The 11418-nt window shown below is 38.9% G+C and overlaps 1 protein-coding gene across 5 annotated transcripts; it reads right to left on the bottom strand.

The window, feature by feature from the left end:
- Positions 1-4715: 4715 nt before the first annotated feature.
- Positions 4716-8410, bottom strand: LOC148012339 (LOB domain-containing protein 10-like). 5 transcript variants are annotated; one of them, XM_087669250.1, is made up of 4 exons: positions 8354-8410; positions 7384-7502; positions 6093-6488; positions 4716-5646 (listed from the first exon to the last, which is right to left on the bottom strand). In XM_087669250.1, exons 3-4 carry the CDS (start codon positions 6478-6480, stop codon positions 5294-5296), a joined length of 741 nt encoding a protein of 246 aa, XP_087525376.1. In that variant the 5' UTR covers positions 6481-6488; positions 7384-7502; positions 8354-8410; the 3' UTR covers positions 4716-5293. The 5 variants fall into 5 exon arrangements, with proteins under 5 accessions (XP_087525376.1, XP_087525377.1, XP_087525374.1 ...); XM_087669251.1 differs by having other exon boundaries at positions 8369-8391; XM_087669248.1 differs by lacking the exon at positions 8354-8410 and adding an exon at positions 8002-8332.
- Positions 8411-11418: the final 3008 nt, after the last annotated feature.

Below are 11418 nucleotides of genomic sequence, written 5' to 3'. Positions count from 1 at the left end.
AAACATTCTCCTTCGCATGGTCCAAAATGGATGTCAAGATATCTGTAGGAAAGTAAGAAGTGTATGGCCTAAACTAAGGTTACTAGCTCAAGCCTTTGAGTTTATGATGCCTTTGAGCTTCAGTTTATTGCTAACCTATATCTATTAATCTACCTAAGCCATCAAGCTTAGACTAGGCATTTCATTGCTTTTAAATTCATGTGAAAGAGGTTTTTGGATGTGTATACGCAACCTCAAGAAACCCTCACATTTCCTTAGCATATATATAGTAGGAATGTACTTTAAAGCATAAGCGAGGATTTTCCTCATATAAATTAGTCTATCATAACTTGGATTCTAGCTTGCCTATGTATTAACCTAGCCTAGCTTATGTATATTCTAGATATACGTGCATCATTAGCTTACAGCCATTATAAATCTTATTAGATTCTATTTCTCAAAAATAGAAACTTTTTAATTAGCTATCATAATCATTGTTATAGCCTTAGTTAGAATCTTTTAAAACTTGGCATATCCTAATCTTATTTACCCAGTGTAGGCTCAATAAAGACCCTAGCATTGTTCCACCCATTTATGCCCCAAGTCTTCCTCCACTAGTATGTGCCCAATGAGCAAGTTTATGGTTAAACCTAAACTTCACACCTCTCTCTCTCTCTCTCTCTCTCTCTCCCCCCCCCCCCCAATTTCCCCATCTCTCAATGGATCTTTCATGCCTCTATCTATCCCTCTCTTTCATGTACATTACATTAGAATGAAGATAAAAATATACAAAACAACCTACATTAAAGAGAGTACACATTAAGGAAAACAAAGCAAACATTAAATCGTAGCACTCTCTCTCTCTCTCTCTCTCTCTCTCTCTCTCTCTCTCTCTCTCTCTCTCACTATTTATAGTAACATAAAGCTAAGAATTATGCAAAAAAACTTACATTGTCATTTTTCCTTCTCTTTTAAGCTCATAAACACACATACACTTCTTACTCAAAATCTAGCTTCCATGAGTAGGGAAGCTTGTATGCAAAGATAAGAAACCCTACTTTGAAGACATCACTTTTTCTAAGAGATTATGAGGGAGAGAGTGTGTGGGAGACTTGCATACAAGAAAAATAAAAAACGATCACAAGTGGAGAGAAGCAAGGCACTCGTACACCCATGTTTTGTTTGCACATTCATCTTCCCTCTCAATACATTTACAACCCCAAAATGTATAGAGAAAGGGAAAGATTTGGCTATTGCAACATTATGATGTTGGTATATCCGATCAATATCGATTATGATGTTGATATACCAACATTATGATGTTGGTATATCTGACCAAAATGTTGGTATATCCGACCTATATCCATCACCAAACCCATCTAAATGTTATTGATATTTATGTTGCTAGTGCAACTGTATTAACATGTTGGTAAAATGCTTGCGATTATATAAGGTGCACATACTCGTGGTCATACCATAGTTTTTCTAGCAAGAATAGTGACAATATAATGTTCTCATTTTGTGTTAGAAATTTCTATAATAAACTCTTCCTCTCTTATAGTAATTTCGAAAAAGGGCACTTCTTTCTTAGATCCCAATACCACACAAAGATGCCACCAGAACTAGATATTTCAATCTTCAACATAAGTGACATGTTTCTTCTTGAAAATTTAGTGTCTTTGGCACTACTTTTTGCACTAAGAATGCATGTTTTCACCCTATTACTAGGGTAGATTTTGGTTGTTTGATTGCAATACTGCACACATATGCTACTTAGACTTAATAGATATTGGTAGAGGAGGAGATGACTTGGAGATTCTTAGACAAAAATTGGCCCTTCAAGAAATCAATGGTAGAATGTACACAAAGTTAGGGTTATGGAAAATATTTTGCAAAGGGCTCCAAATTTGTCAAAGTTTGCAAACTTAGATTTCACTCATCATGAGATCTATGAAGACCTATGGGCCTATTAAATTTGGATGCGAGACAAGGATATTACACAAAAGATTCCTTTTACCCTTTTCAAATTACCCTTGCCATGACACACTACATGCATAGAATCTAAGTTTGCAAACTTTGAGCTTATTTCAGAAAGGTTTGCTCAAATGTCCGCTTTTTGGGAATACTATATTGTTGAATTTCTAAGAAGGCACTTTTTTTGCCCAAAAGATTCCTATTGCCCATGATGCTACTTCAAACATTTAAGGCACAACTAACTCATTCTAATTTCAAGGATCTCCATTGACCAATGATAAATCTTCAATCACTAATGTTTAGGTAGGGGCATAAAATGGTTGAATACTATTTCAACCAACATATAGCATATCACAAGTATGGTCTATGATATTTCTATGAAGTTGATCAAAATATTTTGGAGATTGTACTTTTGTATAATTTGTATTCTTTAGGAAGTATGCATCAATATATAACACAATAGAAATTTCTTGTAATGTCATGTAAAAACAATAGATTATTTTAAAGTATCTATCGATAGATGCATCAATTTGAGAAACCACTACATGCTTTTACCCATTCAATATTACATAAATCCTAGCACCCCTAATGTGGCATTTTCTTTTGCAAAATTTTATCAGTAAAAATCAATTGCTCATTTCTTGATCAATAGTGTTGCATTGATAGACATTAGATTGAGAGAGCTTGATGAAAGGGGAATGAGGTGGAAAGTGTGTTTGTGGATCTAAAGGAATTGTAAGATTTTCGAGTTTCTTCTATCCAACAATGAGGGGTGAGGTTGTGAGTGATGAAGGAGACAAACTTAATCAATGATAGAACAATGAGGGGTAAGGTTGTGAGTGATGAAGGAGACGAACTTAATCAATGAAATTTTTTGTGTATGCACATGTGCATTGAGCACAAGGATTTAGAAATGGATAAGCACAAGATCTTCTATGCATTCATATGTGTATGAAGGGCATTGCATATCTTTCAAAGCTACATTATTTTATAAGGCATGGTATGATTGGGCATCATTCATCCACAATGCATCTTCATGTTACGTGCAAAAAGGGGCATGAAGGATGCCCATCCAATGGGCCACTAGTGAGAGGGGGTTAATGGTCTTCCATAAACTAGATAGAGATACAAGGAGTGTTGGGATGAGTATAGATCCTTCTTGGGTGTTGGCATGAGTGTGGACCCTTCTATATCAAGGAGAGGATAGATTAGTGTTACCCAAATGGTTGTCTTGCCACAGAGGCTTGGTGTGAGGTTCTTCCACAGTTTGTCTTGAAGGAGAAAAACTCGAGAAGTATAAAAATGCTAGTTTTGGCAAAGTGTGCTTTCAGGAGATGTGGATTTAGCTAGTCTTCTTCAACTTTTACACCAGCATAGATCCATTTTTGGCATTTTTTGCTCTACACTAGTGTAAACCCATTTTGTATGTAAGCAACATTGTTTTCTCTAGCTATTTGGTTATGGTTGTCTAATGTTATTCACCACGTTGGTATAGTTATTGTTTATCTCTTCCCCAACAAGAAATTCTATGTACAACACTAGAAACCAGAACAAAAATACATATACACCAATGCAATGTTGATGGAGGGGGAGACAAGGAAGGTGAAATCCCATTCCCTATAAATAAATCATGATCCAAAAGGCTAGATTTGGATGAAGTAAATGAATGGTTCATTCAATATGAGTAAAATGCCAAATCTAATGCCCAAGTCTACCACATCATAAGCCAAAATGCCAAAATTGCATGGGGTAAGTAATTTGTCTCTTTTGAATCACATATACTTGTAAATTTTATCAATGGTCTTCAAATCTATCGAAATGAATTTCTTAAGCAATACATGACATAAAGAGTAGTACATTAAGTAGGGTTGCTTAAATGATACACAATTTAAATAGTAGTAGATGAGAATGAGAACTAGCTCAAAACAACGAAATATTGGTAGATACTAGGAACTCTTCTAGACTCCTCTCTTAACACAAAGAGAATTCTACACTTAACACAAACATAATTCTACAAGTGTTAGAATGCTTCTCCCTTCAAAAGGCTTTTGTGAATCTATGTGAAATCTAAGGTCAACCTCCTAGGTCCAATAATGACTTGGAAGTGTAGTACATCTATTGTACCCTTACACAATGCTATCAATGACCAAAAGTATTAGGACCATTGATCAAACAATGCCACCAACGACCAATGGCATGAGAACATACTTAAAACAACTCATTTTTTCTATAATTTTTAAGAACTCATTATTTCCATAATTTTGAGCTCATGTTTTATACCTTCGTCAAAACTTGTTTGGCTCAATAAGAGCATATCATACTACATTAGTGCATGCTTAATGATTATAGCACATTAATTCTTCAAATGCTTTCACATGAGAGGTAATCTTTATTCACAAGTTTTAAAGTGAAATTTTTGTTTCTACCTATATCCTATTTCATGAATTGGCTTTATCATTTTCTTGGTCGACCTTGCTTAAGACCTATATCCTATTTCATGGTGTTCATTTTCTACCTATATGCTATTTCATAACTTGGTTGAACATTTTCTCGGTTGACCTTGCTCAAGACCTAGGAAACGTTCATTGTCAACGTAATTGAAACCTTCCACATCAAGTTATTCACTTTATAGCTCAAACTTAACTACCAACCTTACCTACCATATAATATTCTGATTCAAGAGCGCCTAATTGGATGAATCACATATGGCAAAATGACATGGCAAAAAGCCTACTGAATGTACCCTTGAACTTGAAAGAAAAGTTTGAAGTCTCAATAGTGGGGTAAGGTTTGGAAAAGGTTTTGAATGTATTATATTCCCACAAAATGAATGCTCTCTCTTTTCTTCGATGTAGAGAAGACCCATAAATCTTTGAGAACCGCATGGGTAGCTCCAATTTGAAATGACAAAATGGGACATTGGGTGGGATTGTAGATTGACCTACACAATGGGCCTGCATCCTTTAGGTGGATAGAATCCCAACTGGCACTGCACAAGCAACAAGTCGTGATCATTCAGTAGCATGCATATGCAGCTAGTTGCTCTTGGCAATGCCAAGATCAAACCCTTTGTATAGAGTTTCCCCTTATCATCAAGGGTTTGCTTCAGAAGGAGACATCCTCCATGAATTAAACTAATGATTTGTGGAACCATGTTGAACAGGACAGGAATTAATCTCTTTCGTGGAGGAGATAAATGGGCCATATCCTGGTTTCACCTCCACTTGTTCACACACCTCGACTCATGGATCGAGGGGCTTGGGAGATATCCTTTGACATGGAGTCTCATCCATGAATGGCTCGTGGAGGAACCGTGTTACTCTCGGATGTAGGTATTCCTTCATGGAGGAGACAAATGGCTCATGCTGGTTGCTCCCCCACTGCTCCCACTGCCGCCTTCACTCACAGATCGAGGGGCAAGGTAACCAATCGATCCCGCATGCCCATGTACAGGACCTGCAAACCCCATTGCAACGAGTCCTGCCTCCAGAGAGCCACCTCCAGCTCGAGTAAGCTGCTCTACTAGCTGCTCCCTTGTCAGCTGGGTTTCCCTTTCAAGCTGATCAAGGATCCTTGATTGTTCCCTGATCGAAAGCATCTGCTCGCGAGCTAGCAGCTGCTCTCTTGGAGGGGGCTGTTGAGTAGATGGTGGGACACCAGGCATGCCCATTCCAATACCCGATGAGGAAGGACCTACATAGAAGAAAGAACCGTCAGCAAGAGAGAAGCGTCGGACGTCTCTCTCATTCTCTCTCTCTCTCTCTCTCTCTCTCTCTCTCTTTCAAAATATGTACGTTCGCAGCTAAGAACAAGCAACCATGTTACTGTTTTAAACCTAAAGACGATGATGAATAATAGATGTTGCGGCAGTAGGCTCTAAGATGCACGCAAACATGAACAATATTCTCTGCCACAATCTGCAGTGAAAAGCTCGACAATCGAGACAGCGGAATCCACTTGTCAACTCAAATGTTCAAAAGATCGCTAATGCTCAAGCTTAACAGTCATCAATAGTCAGTATTAGGATATGATTATGCGCGCATAAGATGACTCATCACGCTTAACACTGAACAGTCCTTAATAATTTGGGCTCTGATGCACTTCACCATAATATCACGAGAATAAATATGTTCACACACCTGCATGTGGCTGATGCAATGTCGGCAGCCCCCCCAGCAGTCCTCCTCCCCCAGTTAACCTAGCAAGATCTGAATGCGCAATCGCAAGCTCCTGCTGTAGCTGCGCAATCTGCCTTTGAAGCACAGAGATTGCGCCCACACATCCGTACACAGGGTCCTTGACTCGCGCATCGGCTTCATATGCAAGCGAGTTGACGGCATCCTCACGCTGATGTGGCGGCAGCTCGTTCAGGAGCTTGGTGATGTTGCTTGCCCCAAAGATCTTGTGCACATTTGCAAACTTGTACGGCTGGTCTGGCGGGAAGTAGGGTGCAAAGACGCACTCCGGCGTGCATTTCCGCCGCAGGAACTTGCATGCAGCACAGGGAGAGCCAGAGGAAGACGCCATATACTCTCCTGCACAAGAGGGCTATGTATTTTACAATATATCACAGGCCATAGCTTTAGGTTTTCTTCTGTGATAAGTTCTTCTGGAAAGGAAATTCAATCCGCCCTAAATTTGGGTCCAATATGTAACAGAAAAGAACAGAAAGCTTCTGCAGACAGCAAATGGAATGATTCCTAAGTATGGGTCACTGTGAATAGCAGGTTTCTGCAGACAGCAAATGAAATAAACTCTGATTTTTGGTCAATATAAACAGTGGTTTTCTACAGGGAGCAGATGGAATGAACTCTAATTGTGGGCCAATATGAAGAGCAATATTGTGCAGACACACCAAATGGAATCAGGCCCAATTTTGGGTCAATGTGCACAGTGGTTTTCTGCAGAAAGCAGACGGAATACACCCTAATTTTGGGTGGTTTCCTGCACACAGCAAAGAGAGTTAATACTAGTATGTATATACTTCCTTCTGTGGTGATATCAATATGTGCATAATCCGTGTTACAGGATACAAAGCCACGATTAATAAATGCGCTAAATACTCAAGAGTCAAAAGTCACTTTAATGATTAACTTGTAGGCCTCTTTACTCTCGCGCACGTCGTGCCGCACGACCCCTGAATCTAACTAGTAACCCCGCGCATCAGTACCACGTCATGTGGCACGTGGCAGCCCCCATTGCTCACCGTACGCACGTACGTGCATACAATCACACTTGCGTGCTGTGGCAAGCCACTAGTTTTTACGAAAAAAGCAAAGTTGGCTATATAAATGCAGTTTAATAACAAAATCCAAAATATAAGCATGAGACCCAATAATAATAATAATCATCATCATCATATTCATAAGATTATAATTCTAACAATATCATCATTATTTCTACCATCTAAGTGGTACACAACCGATTTACCGTATTTGCTTTGGATATCTTGCTTAGAGACGATAATCAATGGTGGTCATCACAAAGCTGCGCTTTTGTGCAGAGAAGCGTGAGTAGTAAGCGCTCTCATCAGGGATCTGTCTTTCCTTCTGCAACATGCCATGCCAATTTAACTTATGAGAGTGAGTAACTAATTACAACCAGGGTAAAAAAAACATGTTACTGCTTAATCATCTGCTATGCCAGATGATCACGATTTTCTGCAGGCATCCAACATTTCACAGTGGACATGCCGGACAGGCCGACGTCGGCTAAGAGAGCCGATATTAAAGACGCAATTAAAGCATGTTAATTACCGACACAGAACAAAAGCGGCTACAGGCTATGGTAGGGAAGTTGAGAGACACAGAATTATAGGATTACGTCGGGATTAATTAATTGAGAGGGGGGACCGGGCCTCGCTACTCTTGAGTAGCCTCTTTTATAAGGTACAATAAATAGTACTGGGTTATAAGAGGGGTTGGGTGAGGAGTCTAAAGTAGAGCTCAAGGCAAGCGGCTGTTGAGATGTATGGGGTTATTGCACTTAGATTACTGCTTTTTTAAGCGGTATAATCTCTATTGAGAAGCTATGATGATAAGTATATACCATGATAATAAGGCTTCTACAGTATAAGGCGGGGGCGGCTGTCGACATGGATATGTCAAAAGAGAGAGAAGGAAACCGAGCCTTGCTCTCGAGTGATGATCAAATATAGTGCGAATAAGCAAGCAAGGTTCAGCAATGGCCGCCTGATAAAAAGCCTTGGATGATGGCTAAGAAGAAGGGCCGAGCCGTCTCTCTACTACTACTGTATGCACAAACGACGCCGAGCCCTACTCTCTCTCACCCTCTCCTCCCTCTTATATAAAAGCCGCACTCGGAAGAGAAGGGAACCCTCCTCTGTGTGTGTGTGAGAGAGAGAGAGAGAGAGAGAGAGAGAGAGAGAGAGATGCCCTACACTAGGGCTACATACTAGGACCTTGTACCGAGGTCTCTTCATTGCCTGGCCTCCTTCCCCCTCTCGCCCCCCCTCTCCCCATATCGACGGCTCGTGTGAAGTCGCCCTCGTCGAGTCGTCCCGTCTGGAAGGAGAAGGCTTAGATTAGAAGGGATTATCTATCATTTAACTCGTTTTGACCAGATTAGAAAGCGGGCATGTTGTCACCTCCCTATCGAGCTACCGTGACGATACCATGACCTTTCACCCCCCACCTCCGCGTATTTTTCTAATTGTTCTCCACTTGATAGACAATACGACAACGTAATTTATAAGTATTTAAAATATTGTCATTACAGCTTCATCATACCATATTGAATGCAATCCCTCGACTAGATTATCTCCTCCGAATTCAATGTCTCCATTAAATTATCTCTTCCAAATTCAAACCTAAGTGAAGCTAGTGTGCTTTGCAATGTCATCTCACACAATGTCGGATTAGGTGGCTTTTGCAATATCATCTCACTTATTCATGTTGAGTTACCTCCTCCAAATTCAAAGCTCACAAAAATAGTGCTTACATGGGCTTGCAACGCCATACTAGTGACATGCAAATGGTGCATGAGCCACACTCAAAAAATTCAAACTATAGCCACATGCTTGTACATTTGATCATTTCTATGAGTGGCATTAGTGAAGTTAATGGAGTCATGTCAAATAAATACAACTTCTCCCCATGAAAGAAGAGGTAAATCACAATTGGTAGTTGTCACATTTTAAGACCATTGCATGGAGTTTTTAAATGAAATTTGGCACATCTTGCTTGTCTCTTGAGAAGAAAGGCGGATTCTCTAACAATAGAAGAGATACAAATTCTTCACCAAGAGAAGAATGAGAGAAAAAGATAATGAGAGGGGACCGAAGACATCAAAGATGGAGTGTTAGCATGAGGTCATCACACATGGCATTATGGATTCAATCATATGAATGGCCCACACTAGAAAACACAATCATAAATTAGGTGAATTCACCATCAAGGGTAAATCCACCTACACTTAGAGTACACTTAGTGCACAAGTAGTTCTTAAGAAGTAGTTGAGTTGTCCCAAAAGTGAGGGCCTAGTGGTTCACACTTCAGATCATAGTCATGAGAAGTCTTTGTAGATGCATCATTGGGTTGGACACTTATGTTCGAATGGGTTGTTCATGTAAGTCTAAGCTCTTTCCCACTCAAACACTTGTATGGTCCTCCTCCTTAATAGGGTCATCGAGGTGGAGATTTCTAGTGCAATCAAGCTATGCATTGAATTTAGCTTGTAAGCCATCCCATATTCATAGGAAAAAGAATCACATGCATCTTACCTACTCTCTCTACTAATATTTGGAGAGAAGGCACCCCCTCTAGTGTGTGGATTTCCCAATATGTGTCTCTTATCTTAGCAAAAGAAGAAAAAAAGTAGTTGGTGTAGTAAGCATACTTATTTACCTTTTTCTACAGACATGGTAAGAAAAAAGTTGTAAATTCTCAATGGGGTCTAAAAGGAGACTTTATTTTTCAAAGAATAATCAAATAACTTTTGGCCATGCTTTTTTAAATTCATTTTTCTTAGAAAATGTCTAAACACATTAGCTTGGGACGTGTGAGATGGATTGTACGCAAAGAGTTGTAGAATTGGAATGGCATATGTATGTATTAGACTTATCATAAGATGAATCTACCTAGGCCTTGAGGAACTTATATTGCCGTTGTTGGATGAGCCTAGGTATCGAATGTTTCACTATGATAGTCAATTGACCAAATATTAGGGAATGGCTCTAGTCAATCCTCTTAGCTCTTAGAAAAGGAAAATGATTATTGAGAATCTAAATGGTAATAAGCACCCAAATAAAATCCAAGGATGGATATCTCCTTATCTCAATCATACTTATGGAATATAGTGAGAGGGCAGATGAATGCCCCACCAAACATGGTCTAGACAAAGAAGACTTGCATGGATGGAACTCCTTATCCATTTTGCAGATTGTACAAGTATAATTAGTTGGAACCACCACAACTACAGTAAGCATTTGGGATTTTCTCAAGAATACTTATTTGAGTATGTTTGCAATTCAATTATCGATAGAATTGTGCAAGAAAATCAACCCTCAACAAAGGTCTTAGAATAATGGTAATCAATATTGGTTGGCATGATCATATTTCACCTTGTCATTTTTTAAGAAGTTCAAGCTATGTTGCTTCCAACATCACTACCACTATCTTGGAGAGCATCCATTAATAGAAAGGCCTCAATTGAACACCTCAATCCCCAACCTCTCATTAACGAGTTCAAGAAATCAAAGGCTATGCCTAAGTACATCTATGACCTTAGTGGATAATTGACCATATCTAAAATCTCCCTAAGTACATCTATGACCTTAATGGATAATTGGCCATCTCTAGAATCACCCAAAGATGAAGCCTTGGAATTTCTTAGAGCAAGCCCAATTTGACAAAAGTCTTACACTTAGGGCTATTAGAAACTACCAATAAATAAATGTTAATAAACCATTACCCATGTTAGAGAAGAGGATTGTCCATAATAGTGCAATAGGTTATGGTAAGAGATGTGCTTTAACTCTCCAATTTGAGGAAGGATAGTTGTGCTCAACTATATATATATATATATATAAAAGATGATGTTTCTTGAAAAACACCTAGTGCTTGTTTGATAGAATTATATGCAAAGATAGAAATCATATAGTTGTATAAATGTAAGAAAATGTGGGATTATGCAATTGGACTACCGTAAGTGAACTACTTGGATTCGATGTTAATTTTTTTTTCTATGAATTGATATGACTGCTCGTGGTTTAGAGATGATCTACCATGCAATTGAATATGTATTTTAAGAAAAAATATGTATGGTTATTGTAATCTCTACCCTAGTCTTCCCACATTATATCCAATTAGAATCATTACCACCTAGAGTATCAATACCTGCACCTATGCTAATAAGGCCATCTATTAGAAGAGGTTCCTTGATATGGTGGTGTCTAGTTAGATATGAGATCTCATTGTGTTAACATTAATCCCATGTGTTCCCTAT

Source organism: Lygodium microphyllum, chromosome 27, assembly GCF_053477565.2.
Source record: "Lygodium microphyllum isolate KBCC chromosome 27, Lygodium_microphyllum_v1.1.10, whole genome shotgun sequence".
Lineage (NCBI taxonomy): Eukaryota > Viridiplantae > Streptophyta > Polypodiopsida > Schizaeales > Lygodiaceae > Lygodium > Lygodium microphyllum.
Note: the sequence above shows the minus strand (reverse complement) of the source record. Positions and strands in the feature narration are given on the sequence as shown.

Excerpts from the sequence above, each read along its gene's own strand:
- LOC148012339 (XM_087669250.1), bottom strand. The coding sequence starts at position 6,480 with ATGGCGTCTTCCTCTGGCTCTCCCTGTGCTGCATGCAAGTTCCTGCGG. Across the intron at positions 5,647-6,092 it reads ATTGCATCAGCCACATGCAG|GTCCTTCCTCATCGGGTATT; the intron begins GTGTGTGAACAT and ends TCTTCTATGTAG.